Here is a 16,130-nt window from a genome sequence, read left to right on the forward strand (position 1 = left end):
TGAGAAGTTTGGCTGGGGTGGGAGTGGGGGCGGAGCCGGGCAGGGGGCGGATTCCACAGCTGCAACTCCCCGGACGCACGCAGGCCGAGAGCCCCCCAGCTTCCGTGCCCCCTCGGCCCTGAAACTTGGAGCAGGGTAGGGGTCCAGCATGAAGCCCCCGGACCGCCCCGCCCCTGGCCGCACGGACCGGATCCTGGGGGTCATGGGGGGCATGCTGCGCGCATGCGCCCTCCCAGGGCCGGAGGGGGTAAGAAAGGGGACCACGGTGGAGTCGGGAACCTTTAGGGGGCCTCAGGAGGTCTGCACCCCACAGCTCAGTTTACCCGGTCGCCGCACCCCGGGAGTTCGGGGCCTGGGTCTGGGCGAACGGCTCCCTGCAGCCCGGCCTAGGCGACCCTTTTACAACAATGTGGATTTGACAGGAGGAGGGCGACGCGGGAGGTCGAGGCCGGGTGCGGAGGGAGGTTCCCTACCACCAGTCTTGCCCACAGCCCCCGAGCAGAGGCCCCCTAGGGCCGGGAGGGACCGAGACAGAGTCGGACTGTCCCGAGGGTGATCAGAAGGGGGAGCGCCAGCGTGGGGTCCCCGCCTGGGCGCCGCTGCCCGGTAAGAAGCTGGGGGCGGGGTGGGGCCCAGCTACCGCCCTGCGCCCAATTCAAGTAATGCCGCCCTTGCTCGCGTGAAGGTTTGCATCCAAACTGCGCGGGACCCATCTAAGTGCCGAGCGCTCCACGCTTCTCGCCCCCTAGTCCTGTGTGGCCCCCACATCACCCGATCCCGCGGCTGTGTCCCCGCGCCCCACCCCTGGCCCCCCGCCAGCCCGGCCGCCGGGACTTCGCCTTAATTGGTGATTAGCCTCAGCCAGAGTCCCGGGGCCTGGAGGGGAGCAGGGTCTGGCGGGAGGGCGGCACCTGGGCCGTGTTCCCCGCAGAGCTCCCCATTCCCGCTCCCCGAATGGCGGGGGGGGGGGGGCTTGTCCACCCCTGCCGGGCTGGGGACAGTCCCAGCCCCCAGCACGTCTCCCCGCGGGCCCGGGCCCATCCATCCGCAGCCCTCTCCACCGCCGAGGCGGAGGGGCGACCTGGGCAGACCCCGCCGCCCGGCTCGCCCCCACCCGGCTCTCCGCAGTCGGGAGCCCGAGAGGGGAGGGAGGGGGACGGGGCGGGGAGCCGAGGCTGGAGAGGGGAGGCGGAGGCGGTGGGGACGTGGAGTGGGAACGCGGCGGTGCCTGCGGGAGGGGGATTGGGGCCGGAGCCCGGCGCAGGCTGGAGGGGGAACCGGAGGCAGAGGGCGGAGCCGGGCCGCAGAGGCCCCTCCCCGCGGCGGCACCGCGGCCCGGCCTGTTATTCGGCTCGCCGCTCGGCCGGGACCCGCGCAGCGCCCGGGACCCGGGGAGCCGGCCCCCGCCCCTCCCAGCCCGGGCCTAGAGCCCCGCCAAGCCCGAGGGGCCGGAGCCGGGGCTGGAGCGGCCGCCGCAGCCCGGCCCCGCCCCGCCCCGCCCCGCCCCGCCGGACCGCTGGACCCCGGGCCCCGCACCGCCTGGGTTCCGGAAACCCTCCCCGCCGCGCTCGCCGCCCGGCCCCGCGCCGCCCGCTCCCCGGGGCCCCGGCGCCCCCCAGCCCCGGCTTCCGCCTACCCCTGGACACCCCCTCCCGGTTCCCTCCCTGCCCCCTCCCCCAGCCTGGAGCGGGCTAGGAGGGAGGGGGGTGTGCGCCCTGCGCCGTCCCCCCGCCCCCCGTGATTCCCCCTGCATGGCCGGCCCGGGCGGGGGGTGCGGGGGGGCCCGGGCGCCATGCGGGGGGGGCACAAGGGGGGTCGCTGTGCCTGTCCCCACGTGATCCGAAAAGTGCTGGCAAAATGCGGCTGCTGCTTCGCCCGGGGGGGTCGTGGTGAGTGAGAGGTCGGAGGGCCCAGCGTTGAGCGGGGGCGGGCCGAGGGTTCAGGGCCGCAGGTCGACCTGGCGCCAGGGATTGAGAGGCTGGAGACTTGTACCTGCGTTTTCCAGGAAAGTGACTTAGTAGACCTCCAAGATCCCTTCTGCCTGCAAATTTTTTATCTGTTCAAGTTAAAAAATTTGGGGAAGGGGCAGGAAACTCTTCTCTCTGTCTTGTAGTCAACAGGGTATGAGAACAATCCATCCACAATCCCCTGGGCCTAGGACCGGATCTTCCTTAAATCCTTTTGCTGAGAATCTACTTCAGATCTGAAGACAGACAGAGGGATGGAGGATGAGGGTCTCCCAGGGGCTTTATGACAAATCTCAGATCCTCTGTTCCTGAGCCCAGGGCAAAGATAACCCTGATGAGCTCTCCTCACTTCCCCCCCCCCCCCGCCCCCCACCCCATTGGGTTTGTGCATGTGTTGGGGAGATGGGCTGCAGAAGTCTTTTTATAGTGACTACTGCAATTGGTGCAGGAGGGGTCTGGGGGTGGCAGATGGGCTTTTAGCTCTACCCCCCCCACCTTCTCAGGGAATGGTCTGTGCCCATTGGAAGGGGGCGGCTGGTAGGAGAGCAGATGGCTACCCCCAGCTTCCAGTGGCTGCCCAGATGGCTGCCCCTCCATATCTATGGCATGCTCAGGATATGGGGGAGCCTCCACATATAACTGGAGGTTCCGGGCCTTGAGAGCCCAGGTGTTTACTGTCCTTCCTCCCAAGGGTGCCCGGGTGAAATTTTCTATCCTGGCGAACTCAAATGAGAATGACAAGAGAGTGGGCCCTGGGAGAGAGGGCTCAGCATCATGAAGAGGAGTCTCTGGGAGCTCCCTGGGGACCCTGAATCTCGAGCTGGAGTAATATCTATGGCCCCTTTTCTCCCCTCCCCCCACCCTCACTCCCCATTAGAATCCTATTCCATTGCTGGCAGTGAGGGGAGTATCTCAGCTTCAGCTACTTCGGGTCTGGCTGCCCCCTCTGGCCCCAGCTCTGGCCTCAGCTCTGGCCCCTGTTCCCCGGGCCCCCCAGGGCCAGTCAGTGGCCTGAGAAGATGGTTGGATCATTCCAAACATTGTCTCAGTGTGGAAACTGAGGCAGACGGTGGCCAGGCTGGACCATATGAGGTGAGCAGAGAGTACCACAGAAGCATGAAGGACATCCATGAAGGACCTTGGGAGAGAGGGCAGGCTGGGGGCCACTGGTCACTGGGGAGGTGTAGCTACTGTCCGTGACTTCTGACACTTGACTTCTGGCTCCCAGAACTGGGTGCTGGAACCAGCTCTAGCCACAGGAGAGGAGCTGCCCGAATTGACCCTGCTGACCACTTTGTTGGAGGGCCCTGGAGATAAGACGCAGGTATGAAGAAGTGGGTCTGCATGGCTCCCCAAAAAGCATCCTTTTTTTTTTTTTTTTTACTCTAGGATGTTCTTTCCTTCCAGCCACCTGAGGAGGGAACTCTGTCCCAAGCCCCTGAGAGTGAAGAAGAACAGAAGAAGAAGGCTATGGAAAGGAGTATGTAAGTGTCCCCACACACTCCCTCTCCTCTGCCCCCCACCCATTGTGCAACTTCCAGAGAACTATCCCTCGCATTTTAGATTTGATACTTGGAATTTCCTCTGAGGTTGGCTGTGGTAATGAAGGGGCTTCTAGTCCAGGAGGGAGGAAGTGGCTAAACCAAGGATGTGCACTCCTGCTCTCTTCCCAGGTATGTCTTGAGTGAACTGGTAGAGACAGAGAAAATGTATGTGGACGACTTGGGGCAGATTGTGGAGGTAGCTCCCCGTTCTCTTCCCAGCCCTAGCCCAGCCCTTTCTCTCTGCTCAAGGCTAACTGTAGGATCTGCCCTAGTGCTCCTCTGTGCCACCCTCCCCGCACCCCGGCCTCCTGGACTTCTGGAGGGAGGCGGTTTTCCCACCAAGGCTGGCCTCCCACACTCTTGCCCTCCCCCCGCCTCCCAACCTTCCTGCAGGGTTACATGGCCACCATGGCTGCTCAGGGGGTCCCGGAGTGTCTTCGAGGCCGTGACAGGATTGTGTTTGGGAACATCCAGCAGATCTATGAGTGGCATCGAGAGTGAGTGGTGGATCCCCGAGAGTGAGGGGGAAGGGCATGTGGCTGGTTGTCTCTGTGACCTACCCATGGGCCTGTTGTCGCCTGAGGAACATTTGGAGTGGCTTAATGGCACAACTAAGGTAGACAGCTTAGTTGAGTGGGGTGGGGGTATTTGACCAGCCTTTTCTTGCCAACCCCTCCAGCTATTTCCTGCAGGAGCTACAGCGCTGCCTGGAGGATCCTGATTGGCTGGCTCAGCTGTTCATCAAACACGTGAGGCCTAAGGGGGTGGGGCCGCGGGGGGCGGGGCTTGGGAGTGGGTCAGGGCCCTGGAGAGGAGCTCTGGTTCCTCACCCATCCTGCTCCCCTTCAACTTGACCCGTTAGGAGCGCCGGCTGCACATGTACGTGGTGTACTGTCAGAATAAGCCCAAGTCAGAGCACGTGGTCTCAGAATTTGGGGATAGCTACTTTGAGGTCAGTGGCCGAGGTACCTGGGGGGACCAGGCTGGAATCCTCGGGCTCTTCTGGCTGCATAACCATTGGTCCCTGTCCCCAGGAGCTCCGGCAGCAGCTCGGGCACCGCCTGCAGCTCAACGACCTCCTCATCAAACCAGTGCAGAGGATCATGAAGTACCAGCTGTTGCTCAAGGTCGGAGCCACCTGTTCCCTGGGGGTTCTGCTGGCTGGCACACCCCTTTCCTCATTCATCGCCCCAGGGTTCCTAAGACTCCTCCCCCCCCCCCCCCAGACTTCCTGGGCATCCTCACCTGTGTCCTCAGGGGAGGATGTCAGAGTCTCTGAGGGTGTCCTCAACACCTCCCTGAGCATTTCTTTTCTACATCTTAGGATTTTCTCAAATATTATAGTCGAGCTGGCATGGACACGGAAGAGCTGAAGGTGAGGACCCCCATATCTGCCAGGACACACACCACGTACCTCTTAGTTTTCCAGTCTCCTGGGTTCCCACAGCTCCTCGGGTGCGGATGCACCGCCTGGTTTTTAGGGGGAGGCTGGTCGAGAGTTGAAACATGGTCTGAAGAGGCCTTTTTCTCCACAATGACAATGCTCGTTTCTTCACCTGTGACCCAGCAAGCTGTGGAGGTCATGTGCTTTGTACCCAAGCGCTGCAATGACATGATGACCCTGGGGAGACTTCGGGGGTTTGAGGTATGGGGATAGAACAGGAAATGGGAGGTACAGGGGATAGAACAGGAAATGGGAGGCCTGAGGCTCTTTTGTCCCAGTCTGAGCCCTCGAGGAGAAGTCCTCATGGGGAACTGTCCTCCCCTGGACCTGACCCCATGGTTGGTTGGGAGCCTCGGGGGGAAGGGGGGAGGAGCAGAGTGTGGCGCTTTTCTCTTCTTGCTCTTTTCTCAAAATCGCTGCCCTTTGGTTCTAGGGCAAACTGACTGCTCAGGGGAAGCTCTTGGGCCAGGACACATTCTGGGTCACCGAGCCCGAGGCGGGGGGGCTGCTGTCCTCCCGAGGTCGAGAGAGACGTGTCTTCCTCTTCGAGCAAATTGTCATCTTCAGTGAGGCCCTGGGAGGAGGAGTACGGGGTGGAACACAGGCCGGATATGTGTACAAGAACAGCATCAAGGTGGGGAGGAGGCCACTAGGGAGGGGCCTGACTGGGATGGGGTGAGGCCTCTGAGGGAATGTCTGGCTCTTGGACTTGTTGGAGGGGGCAGGAACCACAGAGGGCCTAAACAATTTGGGCGCCATCTCCTATTTGCCAACCCAGGTGAGCTGTCTGGGACTGGAGGGGAACCTCCAGGGTGACCCCTGCCGCTTTGCACTGACCTCCAGAGGGCCAGAGGGCGGGATCCAGCGCTATGTCCTGCAGACCGCAGACCCTGCAGTGAGTCAGGCCTGGATCAAGCAAGTGGCTCAGATCCTGGAAAGTCAGCGGGACTTTCTCAATGGTGAAGCTCTCACCCTCCCTCCCTCATGGGGCTCCTTTGGCCCTTTGACCTCCCGAATCCCTCACTGCCCAATCTCCTATCCTTGCCCTCTGGCCCCAGCTTCTCCCCATCTCCCTGGCAATTTACTTTGGCTGACAGTTCATGGGAGGGGGGCCAAGTGGGAGGATGGTGTGGGCGGAGCACTTGGGGGAAAGGACATGTCTGTGTTGTAACCCTTCCTTCTGTTCTCTTTGCCCAGCGTTGCAGTCACCCATTGAGTATCAGAGACGAGAGAGCCAGACCAACAGCCTGGGGCGGCCAGGAGGGCTTGGGGTGGGGAGTCCTGGGAGAATGCGCCCTGGAGACCGGGCCCAGGTCAGCACACATGCACCCATCAATGGCTCTCTCCCTTCCCTGCTGCTGCTACCCAAAGGGGAGGTGGCCAGAGCCCCTCTGCCCCTGGACACACAGGTATGAGGAGTGGAGTTCCCTTGTTATAGGGGCAGGATGGGGAGGGCCTCTCTTATTATGGGGTCCCTAGATCCCCCTCCACCACATCCACATCATTTCTCTCTTCCACCACCTGCCTTTTGTCTGTCCCTTCCCACTTCCCTGCTTGGACCCTCCCTTCTCCAGTTTAACCCCTGGAGAAGCTGACTGTCTTAGATAATCTAAGGCATCTATCAAGAGGAGGTGGCTTGGTTAGGGACATACACCCAAAAGAAAGGAGTGAGGGTGGATTCCTGGAATTCTTTTTAATCCTCTGACTTGAGTCTTTCTTCAGGCACCCAGTGACACCCCCCAAGCTGCTCCCGACCCTTCTCCAGCTCCGCCAGTTCCAAACACCCCTCCCTGCCAAGCCAGACTTGCCAAGCTGGATGAAGATGAGCTATAAGTGGCGCAGGCCTGGGGTGGTGCGGACGGGGCCACCCCATTTCCCAAGGAACTTCAGGGCAATCCTTCTGACACCACCTCAAGATTCCTTCTTGATGTGTCTGGATGGGGGGCAAGGCTGGGAGTGATGTTGACGTGGAGGAGGATACCTAGACTCAAAAAGATTTCTTTCTGCTTAAGGAACACAGGTCCCTTCAGCTCCCACCCCTATGCATGCATCACAGGTCCCCCCCAAAGGAGGATATGTGGGTGGGTGGGTGGGTGGGAGGGCTGGGGCAGGGGCCAGATAAAAATTATTTGGTTTGATTTTGATTTTTTTTTTTCAGTTTTCTGAGATTAAAGGTTTTGTGATATCTCTAAGGCTGTTGTCTCTGCCAAGGGAGGGGCAGGGGAGGGGCGGTGAAGCAATGGGGAGAAATCAGCTGGCCCGAAGGTGGTCTGGTGGAAGGTGGTCTGGTGAGAGGAGGACACAGCGGGAAGACAAAAGATGTCACTCTTTGCCTCTCACCTGCAGTTGCAGCATCTCATGGTCCAGACCTGGAACTTGATAGATCCTCCCCTTTCCCTGCTTGCTTTCTCTCCCATCTGGCCTCCGTTCTAGAGCCCACCGAAAAGCCCAATGTAGTGTGACTTCCCACCGTTCCCCCCAACACCCAGATTCTAAAGCACTAGATGCCCAAGTACCTTTCCTTCTGAGGCCTCCATGTTCAGCTGAGGGAGAATGGGAAGGCAGAGAGGATGCTGGGGGCTGTGGACCTTTGTGGCCCCTGGGTCTCCTTTTTGCGGTCTGCGAGGTCATAAGGCATATCCATAGTGAGCAGGAAGAGGTTCTTCTTCGAGGCACAGACCCAAGAGTGGACAGCCCAAAGGAGTCTTCACCCCTTCCAACTTCTGGGATAGCCCCTGGGACAGAGAAAGCCAAACATGCGGAGATCCATATCCAGATGCCCTGTCCTGGGTCCTGGGGCATCGCTGTGTCCACTGTGTCCATTTGTCCCCTGGGCTTGGTCACGTGTACTTGGGCTTCCTCAGCAGACAATAGGCTGCTGGGGTGGGAGGGTGAGGAGGAGCTGGAGCCTCCCTGTGGGCCTGAGGTCCCTCTGGCCGACAATGGGGGGAGGGACTGCTAAGGGGGGGGACAGGACGTCCAGCCCAGATAAGACTTCTGGGGAACAATAGGAGGAATTGAAGAAGGGAGACCCACCCTCACTGTACCCCACCCCCAGGGCTTTGGGGTCAGGGACTGGGGACCAGAGGGTGATGGGGAGGGGTGCCAAGTATTCTTGTAAATGGAGGAGGGGATGGGGAAAATAGGATTCTGGAGCTCAGAACCTTTGTCTCTTTTGAGGGACCACAGAGGTACATGAGGTGGGTGCATGACCCTTTTGAACTTAATTTAACCACAATGTGGTTTTGAGTGCCAACTTTGTAATTAGCACTGGACTGTAATACATGGCACTTCATGTTTTTTTGGCTCCTAAGAAGTAAAATCCAAATTTCCTATCTGTTCAGTATCTCCCCTGAGGTCCTGAACTGGGAATTTAGGCCCAGCTCCCAGTAGAGGTGTGGGTGGTGCTTCTTTGTCATCCCAATCCGAAAAGGTAGCTGCCTCCGATCTTAGCAGTCTGTGAAACTGCTCTGCCAACAGAGCCCCCTTACACTTTCTTGGGGAAAGCTGTATACCCCATGAGCATTGGGTCTGGGGGGACACTTTCTTGGGGAAAGCTGTACGCCCCCATGAGCATTGGGTCTGGGGGGACACTTTCTTGGGGAAAGCTGTACACCCCCATGAGCATTGGGTCTGGGGGAAAGCTGTATACTCCCATGAGCATTGGGTCTGGGGGGACACTTTCTTGGGGAAAGCTGTATACCCCCATGAGCATTGCATCTGGGGGGACACTTTCTTGAGGAAAGCTGTATACCCCCATGAGCATTGGGTCTGGGGGGACACTTTCTTGAGGAAAGCTGTATATCCCATGAGCATTGGGTCTGGGGGGAGAGGCATGTGTGTGTTGGGGGGACACACTGAACTTTCTTGGGGAGAATGTAGAGGCCCTGGGAATGAGGGGTGACACTCAAAGAGGCAGCTGCCTCCTCCCAAAGGGCCAATGCAGAGAGGAGCCCAGAACAAGGTGGCCAGAGTCTCAAAAGGCTTAGGAATGGTAAAAAGGGGGTGTTGGGTGTTGAGAATGCGCTGGTCTTCGGGCCTTCGTGTCTTGTCCCTACACCTTTCCACACCCCCGCCGTCGCCCCACCCCAGCAAGCTCCAGAGCCAGCGACCCTGCCAAGGATGTCTCAGGACACGCCTAACAGGGATGCCCTCTCCCCAAGCCTCTGCTCTCTCCGGGCCCTAGAAGGTCCCCAAGAGAGGGCGCCCTCGGGGCGGGATTGGACCCTGCCTCTCGGAGGCGGGCCTCGGGGCAGCGGGCGGAGGGCTATTTAAGACCCGGCGGCGGTGGAGGCAGCCGAGGGCACAATGAGTGGGCTCCCGGGCGCGGGGACCTGCCCGGGCCTGGGAGAGACCTCGGACCTCAAGTCCCCTCTGGGCGCCAAGTTCAGGGAGCCTCTCACGGAGGCTCGGTTCCAGCAGCTCTTCGGGGACGCCGAGCCGGAGCCCGAGCTGCCCGCCGAGCCCCGCGGGTCGCGGCCGTGCGGGCGGTGGGCGCGGTGGGCGCGGTGGGCGCGGCGGGCCGGCGCGCGCTCGGGGCCGGGGGCGGGGCGCCTGCTGCGGGCCCGGCTGCCCCCGCTGCGCTGGCTGCCCCGCTACCGCTGGCGGGCCTGGCTGCTCGGGGATGCAGTGGCCGGAGTGACCGTGGGCATCGTGCACGTGCCGCAGGGTGAGCGGCCGCAACGCTCGCCGGCCAGGGGTCCGGCCCCGGAGGGCGTCGGGGAGGCGCAGGGGCTGGGGACCCGCGGGGCCGAGGGTGCGGAGACCGGATGTGAGACCAAGTTCTGGGTAAGGACTACGGGGCTGCGGCAGGTCCCCACCCCCAAGCTCCCCTCGTTTGCGCAATCCTCCCAGAAGTCTTGGACACGTCTCGGGTCAGGGACCTGGAGAGAGGCACAACACCCGCACCCCGACCCCCCAGCGGCCGACAAGGATCTGTGACCTTGGCCGCCCCACGACCTCCCACCGAGCCTGTTAACCCGTCGGTTCCCTCCTGCGGGATGATTTAGCACCTCCCTGCCAGCCCCTAAGAGTGTGCGCCGAGGGCTGTCTCCCGGAGGCTGCTCACCTCCCCCGGCCCGCCCGGCACACACCCCAAGATCTTTCCTCCTCCTTCTCCCCCAGGCATGGCTTTTGCCCTCCTGACCTCGGTGCCTCCAGTGTTCGGACTCTACACTTCTTTCTTCCCCGTCCTCATTTACACCTTGTTGGGGACCGGGAGACACCTGTCCACCGGTGAGTGACCCGGTGACTCCTCTCCTCTGCGGGGTGACAGTGGACAGCGGGCTGAGGCTGCGGTTCCTGTGAGCTCCTTAGCGCGATCCCGTCCTTCCCCTCCCTTCCCCCCCCTCCGCCTGCCGCCACCCTGTCAGGAAAGGAACCTGGGGAACCCCTTGCTGGGGGCTGAGTGGGTGCAAACAGAAGCGGTGTTCTTGGACTTTACTTCCCCCGTGCAATTAGCTGCAGTGAACGTCTCTGGGACTTGGGAGAGGGGGAAAGAGACGCGCGGTCACCCAACGGGGCGCACAGCCGGGCTCGGCAGGAGGGGCAGGATGCGGCTGTGCCCCCCGCCTCCGACCTCGCGGCAGGTCCCGACTGCGGCAGCAGCGACCCCGCTCCTCCGCAGAGCAGCCCCGTCTAGGAAGGCGCGGCCCCAGGCGGCGGCGCCGTTGATCTCTGTCCCCGGCCCTAGGGACTTTCGCGGTTCTCAGCCTGATGACGGGCTCGGCCGTGGAGCGGCTGGTGCCCGAACCCCTCGGGGGCAACCTGAGCGCAATCGGGAGAGAAGAGCTGGACGCGCAGCGGGTTGGCGCGGCCGCGGCCTTGGCCTTCGCGAGCGGGGCTCTGATGGTGAGGGGGGTCCTGGGGGGGAGCTCGGCCGGGGAGCTGGGCAGGGAGGGAGCGAGGGCCCAGCGCCGCGCGGGGGCGGCGGGCGGGGGGGGTGCGGGGAGGGCCCGCTCCTCGGCAGCGCTGACGCGCCCCTCCCCCCGCAGCTGGGCATGTTCGCGCTGCAGCTCGGCGTCCTGTCCACCTTTCTGTCCGAGCCCGTGGTCAAGGCGCTGACCAGCGGGGCCGCGCTGCACGTGCTCGTGTCCCAGCTGCCCAGCCTTTTGGGGCTGCCCCTCCCGCGCCAGATCGGCTGCTTCGCGCTCTTCAAGGTGGGGGCGGAGAGCAGCGAGGAGCGGTTTCCAGCGGTGCGGGAGGGGGACCGGGAGGGGAAGGGAGGCCGGCGAGTGGAGGGATGCGGGGGCGGGGGGTCGCGGAGGCGGGGGCCTGCTGGGAGCCGGGGCGCCTAGCCCGGGCCGGGGGTGCGCGCTGGCTGCAGGCGGCCCGGCCCCGCGCACCGCCCGCTCACGGCCCGCGCACCGCCCGCCCGCAGACGCTGGCCGCCGTGCTGACCGCGCTGCCCCGGAGCAGTCCGGCCGAGCTGACCATCTCGGCGCTCAGCCTGGCGCTGCTCGTGCCCGTCAAAGAACTGAACGTGAGATTCCGAGACAGGCTGCCCACCCCGATCCCGGGGGAGATCGTCATGGTGAGGATGGCCCCGCGCCGCCCCGCCCCGCGCAGACCTCGCCCGCAGGTGGGCGCTGGCCGCTGCCGCCCCCTCGTGGAGGGTCCTGCGCTCCCGCGGCCTTTCCCGGGCCTTTCCCCGGACGCCGGGAGCCTCGGAACCCCGCCGCGCGGTCCCACCTCGCCCTCTCCCTAGGGCTCGTCCTGCTCGCGGCGCCCCCAGCCACAGCACCGCCACTGCGCGCCCTCCCCGCACCCATCGGGCCTTCGGGTCACGTTCCCCTCCCTCCCACGCCCCTCCCCCCCGCTTTTCTCTCTCTCTCCAACTGAATACGCATCCTGCGGCCCCACCCTACGTCGTATGTGCCTGGATATAGCCCGGCTCTCCTGCCGAGAAAGTCTCGGCCTCCTCGCGGCCTCCAGTGCCTGGTGGGAGGCCCTCTCCTTCCTCCCGCCCATCTCTTTCCATAACCTCGGGTGCACCTCGCTCCTCTCTCCCATCCCCACCGTCCTCCACTCTAAGTCGGCATCAGGCACCTCCCGGCACCTCCCAGTGGCCCCAGGTGCTGGGCCTCTGCAAACACTAACTGCCTCGGGATCCTCTCTCAGGTGAAGCTCTTTCTAGCCTCTGCAGGGAAGCCCATCTCGGCCTTGCTCTAATTTGTTCTCTTTCCCAGGTGCTTCTGGCCTCTGTGCTCTGCTTCACCTCTTCCCTGGACACAAGATACAACGTCCAGATAGTGGGGCTGCTGCCTGGGGGGTAAGAGAATCAAGACGCCAGCCTGCTCTGCTCACACTGCTCACACCCAATGTGTCCTCTTGACCTGCCCCACCCCATTTTCTCTGTCTCCCCCATATCCTCCTGAGACCCAACCCATCCTCACCCCACATCCCTCTCTCTCCAGATTTCCCCAACCCCACCTCCCTAACCTGGCTGAGCTGCCCAGGATTCTGGCTGACTCGCTGCCCATCGCACTGGTTGCTTTTGCTGTGTCTGCCTCCCTGGCCTCCATCTATGCAGACAAGTATAGCTATACTATTGACTCCAACCAGGTGGGACCCTGAGGACCCCCATTTCATTCAGGAGACAACTCCCTCATCTGATGCCCCCCCCCCCCCCAAATGCCTTTGTCTCTCTCCTGTTCATCTCACCACTTCCCTCCAGGAGCTCTTGGCCCATGGTGTCTCCAACCTCATCTCCTCCCTCTTCTCCTGCTTTCCCAACTCTGCCACATTGGCCACCACCAGCCTCCTAGTGGATGCTGGTGGGAATACACAGGTGAGAGCACGTCCTTGGGTGAGAAGAAAGCGGTGCGTATCCAGGTTGGGGTGGTGGCGCAACAGGTGGAGGGTTGGGAGATACCCACAGGGCAGCCGTATAGAGGAGGATAGGAATCTGAAAGTGAGTGAAGGGGTGGGATTTTCTAGGTAGGATAGAAGATGATAAAGCTCCATTAAGACCTCTGTAGACTATAAGCACCGAAAAAATTTACAGCGCCCCGTATGTAGTTCAAAATAAAAACAAAACTAAACTGTAAAGTTGAGAGATTTCCCTCCCCCATGAGGACATTTTCTTTTAAAAAAAAATCACAGGGCAGCCCTGGTGGCACAGCGGTTTAGCACTGCCTGCAGCCTAGGGCATGATCCTGGAGACCCTGGATCAAGTCCCACATCAGGCTCTCTGCATGGAGCCTGCTTCTCCCTCTGCCTGTGTCTCTGCCTCTCTCTCACTGTGTGTGTGTCTCTATGAATAAATAAACAAATAATCTTAAAAAAAATCACAGAGAAAAAAATCACAGAGGGTATGTGTGGCTCAGTCGGTTAAGCGTCTGCCTTGGGCTCAGGTCATGATCTCAGGGTCCTGAGCTCGAGCCCCACACCCACACCCTGCTCAGCGGGGAGTCTGCTTGTCCCTCTCCCTCTCACCCCCACTGTCCTCTCTCGCATGCTCTGCTCTCTCAAATAAATCTTAAAAAAAAAAAAAGAACATATGAAAATCTACCCCTTAATTTCTGGTTTCCTACTTTGCCAGTTCCCTAAAAAATGTGGTTAGCCTACTTTTAGAGTAATCCAACAGTGGCTTTTAGGATGGACACGGGTTACAAAATAGGGAAGTTGAACTCTATCCAGGTAGAGACTGGTGAAGAGAGGCGTTTGACTGGGAGAGGGGAGGTGGGTGTGAGAGGCGGTATACCAAGAAGGGAGCTGCAGACTGAGGAGTATCTTCATGGAAGGGGCTTTGGGAGGAGCGAGACTTCCAGGGAAGATGAGGCAGAGGGGCAGGGGGACCAGCTTTCCCAGGGGGGTGGATGAGGTCCCCTTCCTTCTCTGCTTCCATCCCTCCCTCCTTCTAGCTGGCAGGTCTCTTCTCCTGCATAGTTGTCCTGTCAGTGCTGCTGTGGCTGGGGCCCTTCTTCTATTATCTGCCCAAGGTAAGGAGCACAGGAGGGATGGGGGGGACCAGGAGGAGTGGTTACATTCTGGGGCGTCGGGCCTCAGCTTGCCTCCTCTGCCCCAAGGCTGTCCTGGCCTGCATCAACATCTCCAGCATGCGCCAGATGTTTTTCCAGATGCAGGAACTTCCACAACTGTGGCGCATCAGCCGCATGGACTTTGTGAGAAGTGGCAGCGTCACGTAACCCTGGACTGCCCCCTCCCATTCCCCAGCATCCCCAGCCTCTACCCCCCAGGTTGGAGCTAGCTGTCCCACTCCTAAATTCTGGTGCCCTCCCCACCCCCAACACGCATATTTCCTAATCCCAAGACTCAGACACAAGGTGGAGGATGGGATTTGAACCCTTCAGGCCTGAATATCTGCGACTCCCCAGCGGCTGCACGGGTGGGGTCATTATATTTGACCTATATCCCCATTGGGTTGATCCTATTCCTTCCTATTCTTCCTACCTTCTCCTGGGCCACCCCTATCACTGGCCTTGGCAGTCCCTGCCCCGGGACCTCCTGCCCTAGACGCGATGGCCTGGCGTTCACTCCCATCCATGTCCTGCAGGCCGTGTGGATGGTCACATGGGTGGCCGTAGTGATCCTGAGCGTGGACCTGGGCCTGGCCGTAGGTGTGGTCTTCTCCATGATGACCGTGGTCTGCCGCACCCAGAGGTGGGAGGACAGATGAGAGGAGTCGGGGAGAGGGCTGGGGGAGAGAACAGGTGCTTGGGGTGACTCTCCAGCCAGGCCAGGCTGGGAATCTGACCCCAGCTTCCTGCCCAGGGTGCAGTGCCTGGCACTTGGACTTGCCGAGGGGACGGAACTCTACAGGCCACTCAGGGAGAGCCACAAGGTGGGTGGGCTCCAGACAGAGAGGGAGGGCAAGATTAGACCCACATGTTTTTCTGACCCTCTGACATCTTAGCTCCGCAAGGCCCGGGGGCTCTGCGTCCTGAGCTATCCAGCGCCACTCTACTTTGGGACCCGTGGGCAGTTTCGCCGCAGCCTGGAGTGGCAGCTGGGACTTGGAGAAGCAGGCAAGGTGAGAGACCTGGTCAAAGAGAGTGTGGCTTCCCTGGCGGTGGGGGGCACGTGGGTCTTCTGAAGGGGGTCATTGTGAGGGGTGCTCGTTCACGCTTGCGTCTTGGAGGAGGTAACTGCCCTTCTCTGCTCACAGGAGGCTCCGAAGGCAGATGGCCCCCCTGATGCAGGTGAGATGGGAGGACAAGGAGGGAGACTTGGGTATGAGCCCTGGAGGCGGCTGGCTACTCCTGCCTTCTCCCATCCTAGCTGCTGAGCCCGTCAGAGTGGTGGTCCTAGACTGCAGTGGTATCACCTTTGCGGATGCTGCTGGAGCCAGAGAAGTGGTACAGGTGAGGGACAGGGTAGGTTGAGGACAAGGTCCCATATGGTCCCATGCATATCCTCTGTGGTAGGATTTAACCCCCTGCCCCATCTCCGCAGCTGGCCAGCCGATGCCGAGATGCCGGGATCCACCTTCTCCTGGCTCAGTGTCATGGTGAGGGAGGTGTGGAGGGCGGAGGGCCCTGGAGACTGGGGAGTGACTGGACACTTGGTGGTGTGGGGGGTGGGGGAGAAGGACACAGTGTCGTTTTGGGGCCTAAGAACCTGACCCGCCTTTCTTCACAGCCTCAGTGCTGGGGACACTGACCCAGGCAGGACTCCTAGACAGAGTGACCCCAGAACAGCTGTTTGTCAGTGTCCAGGATGCAGCTGCTCATGCCCTGGAGAGACTGGTGAGGACGCAGTAGCAAGTGAAATCCAGGAGGCGCTGGGCTATGGCAGGTCACATGTGAGTCAGTGGCTGAAGATCTAGGCAGAGGGCTTGGGGAAGGGGACTGAGAAGGGAGCTGGAGGGGGGCGGGGAGGAAATGATTCATCCATCTCAGGCTAAGCCAGGGGGCCTGGGCCCTGCTCTGCATGAAGTGAGGAGCTAAGGTTTCAGTTGGGTGGTGTGCCCCTCAGAGGACTGCCAGAGGCTGAGTGAGGGAGGAGAGCACCTGAGCTATTCCTGTCATGCCCCCTCTCTTTTCCAGGAGCTACTGGTCCAAAGACTTGCACAGTGTGGGTCTGACCCTGTCATCTGGAGTGCGGAGGGCCCCAGCAGTATGTGTGTGGGGAGTGGCCTTACTTCATATAACTAATAAAACAAAGCTGAGAGCCTCTGGGGTCCATGATGTGAGTGTGGGTGTCCGCACGCTG

At 61.3% G+C, this 16,130-nt stretch overlaps 2 protein-coding genes and 1 long non-coding RNA gene across 7 annotated transcripts; 2 read left to right on the top strand and 1 right to left on the bottom strand.

Annotated features, from left to right (window-relative positions):
* The first annotated feature begins 34 nt into the window (after window positions 1-34).
* Window positions 35-7,036, top strand: ARHGEF25 (Rho guanine nucleotide exchange factor 25). Its single transcript, XM_038549793.1, has 16 exons — window positions 35-247; window positions 492-606; window positions 2,845-3,059; window positions 3,196-3,291; window positions 3,375-3,451; window positions 3,641-3,707; window positions 3,905-4,008; window positions 4,191-4,260; window positions 4,374-4,463; window positions 4,546-4,638; window positions 4,836-4,886; window positions 5,079-5,156; window positions 5,389-5,589; window positions 5,734-5,914; window positions 6,153-6,268; window positions 6,678-7,036. The coding sequence occupies exons 1-16, from the start codon at window positions 149-151 to the stop codon at window positions 6,786-6,788; spliced, it is 1,764 nt and encodes a 587-aa protein (XP_038405721.1). The 5' UTR covers window positions 35-148; the 3' UTR covers window positions 6,789-7,036.
* On the bottom strand, window positions 2,034-7,807 carry LOC102152030. 3 transcript variants are annotated; one of them, XR_005365297.1, is made up of 4 exons: window positions 7,472-7,807; window positions 7,296-7,384; window positions 3,106-6,936; window positions 2,034-2,203 (listed from the first exon to the last, which is right to left on the bottom strand). It is a non-coding gene; the product is annotated as an uncharacterized LOC102152030 (long non-coding RNA). The 3 variants fall into 3 exon arrangements; XR_005365298.1 differs by having other exon boundaries at window positions 4,926-6,936; window positions 7,472-7,806; XR_005365296.1 differs by lacking the exon at window positions 2,034-2,203 and having other exon boundaries at window positions 2,325-6,936; window positions 7,472-7,800.
* Window positions 7,808-9,235: 1,428 nt separating this feature from the next.
* Window positions 9,236-16,100, top strand: SLC26A10 (solute carrier family 26 member 10). Of its 3 annotated transcripts, none has more exons than XM_038549802.1 (18): window positions 9,236-9,624; window positions 10,080-10,190; window positions 10,648-10,805; window positions 10,949-11,113; window positions 11,335-11,487; window positions 12,143-12,225; window positions 12,371-12,518; window positions 12,631-12,744; window positions 13,820-13,897; window positions 13,985-14,080; window positions 14,473-14,579; window positions 14,691-14,760; window positions 14,833-14,949; window positions 15,085-15,118; window positions 15,198-15,280; window positions 15,372-15,426; window positions 15,558-15,664; window positions 15,965-16,100. In XM_038549802.1, the coding sequence occupies exons 1-18, from the start codon at window positions 9,264-9,266 to the stop codon at window positions 16,070-16,072; spliced, it is 2,148 nt and encodes a 715-aa protein (XP_038405730.1). In that variant the 5' UTR covers window positions 9,236-9,263; the 3' UTR covers window positions 16,073-16,100. The 3 variants fall into 3 exon arrangements, with proteins under 3 accessions (XP_038405730.1, XP_038405731.1, XP_038405732.1); XM_038549803.1 differs by having other exon boundaries at window positions 15,558-15,720; window positions 15,965-16,093; XM_038549804.1 differs by lacking the exon at window positions 9,236-9,624 and adding an exon at window positions 9,625-9,743.
* Window positions 16,101-16,130: the final 30 nt, after the last annotated feature.

The sequence above is a fragment of the Canis lupus genome, chromosome 10 (genome assembly GCF_011100685.1).
Source record: "Canis lupus familiaris isolate Mischka breed German Shepherd chromosome 10, alternate assembly UU_Cfam_GSD_1.0, whole genome shotgun sequence".
NCBI classification, from domain to species: Eukaryota; Metazoa; Chordata; class Mammalia; order Carnivora; family Canidae; genus Canis; species Canis lupus.

Coding starts and splice junctions, on each gene's coding strand:
- SLC26A10 (XM_038549802.1), top strand. CDS start 9,264: ATGAGTGGGCTCCCGGGCGCGGGGACCTGCCCGGGCCTGGGAGAGACC. Junction 10,191..10,647: donor CGGGAGACACCTGTCCACCG/GTGAGTGACCCG, acceptor CCCCGGCCCTAG/GGACTTTCGCGGTTCTCAGC. Junction 15,281..15,371: donor GAGCCAGAGAAGTGGTACAG/GTGAGGGACAGG, acceptor CCATCTCCGCAG/CTGGCCAGCCGATGCCGAGA.
- ARHGEF25 (XM_038549793.1), top strand. CDS start 149: ATGAAGCCCCCGGACCGCCCCGCCCCTGGCCGCACGGACCGGATCCTG. Junction 4,009..4,190: donor ATCTATGAGTGGCATCGAGA/GTGAGTGGTGGA, acceptor CAACCCCTCCAG/CTATTTCCTGCAGGAGCTAC. Junction 5,915..6,152: donor TCAGCGGGACTTTCTCAATG/GTGAAGCTCTCA, acceptor CTCTTTGCCCAG/CGTTGCAGTCACCCATTGAG.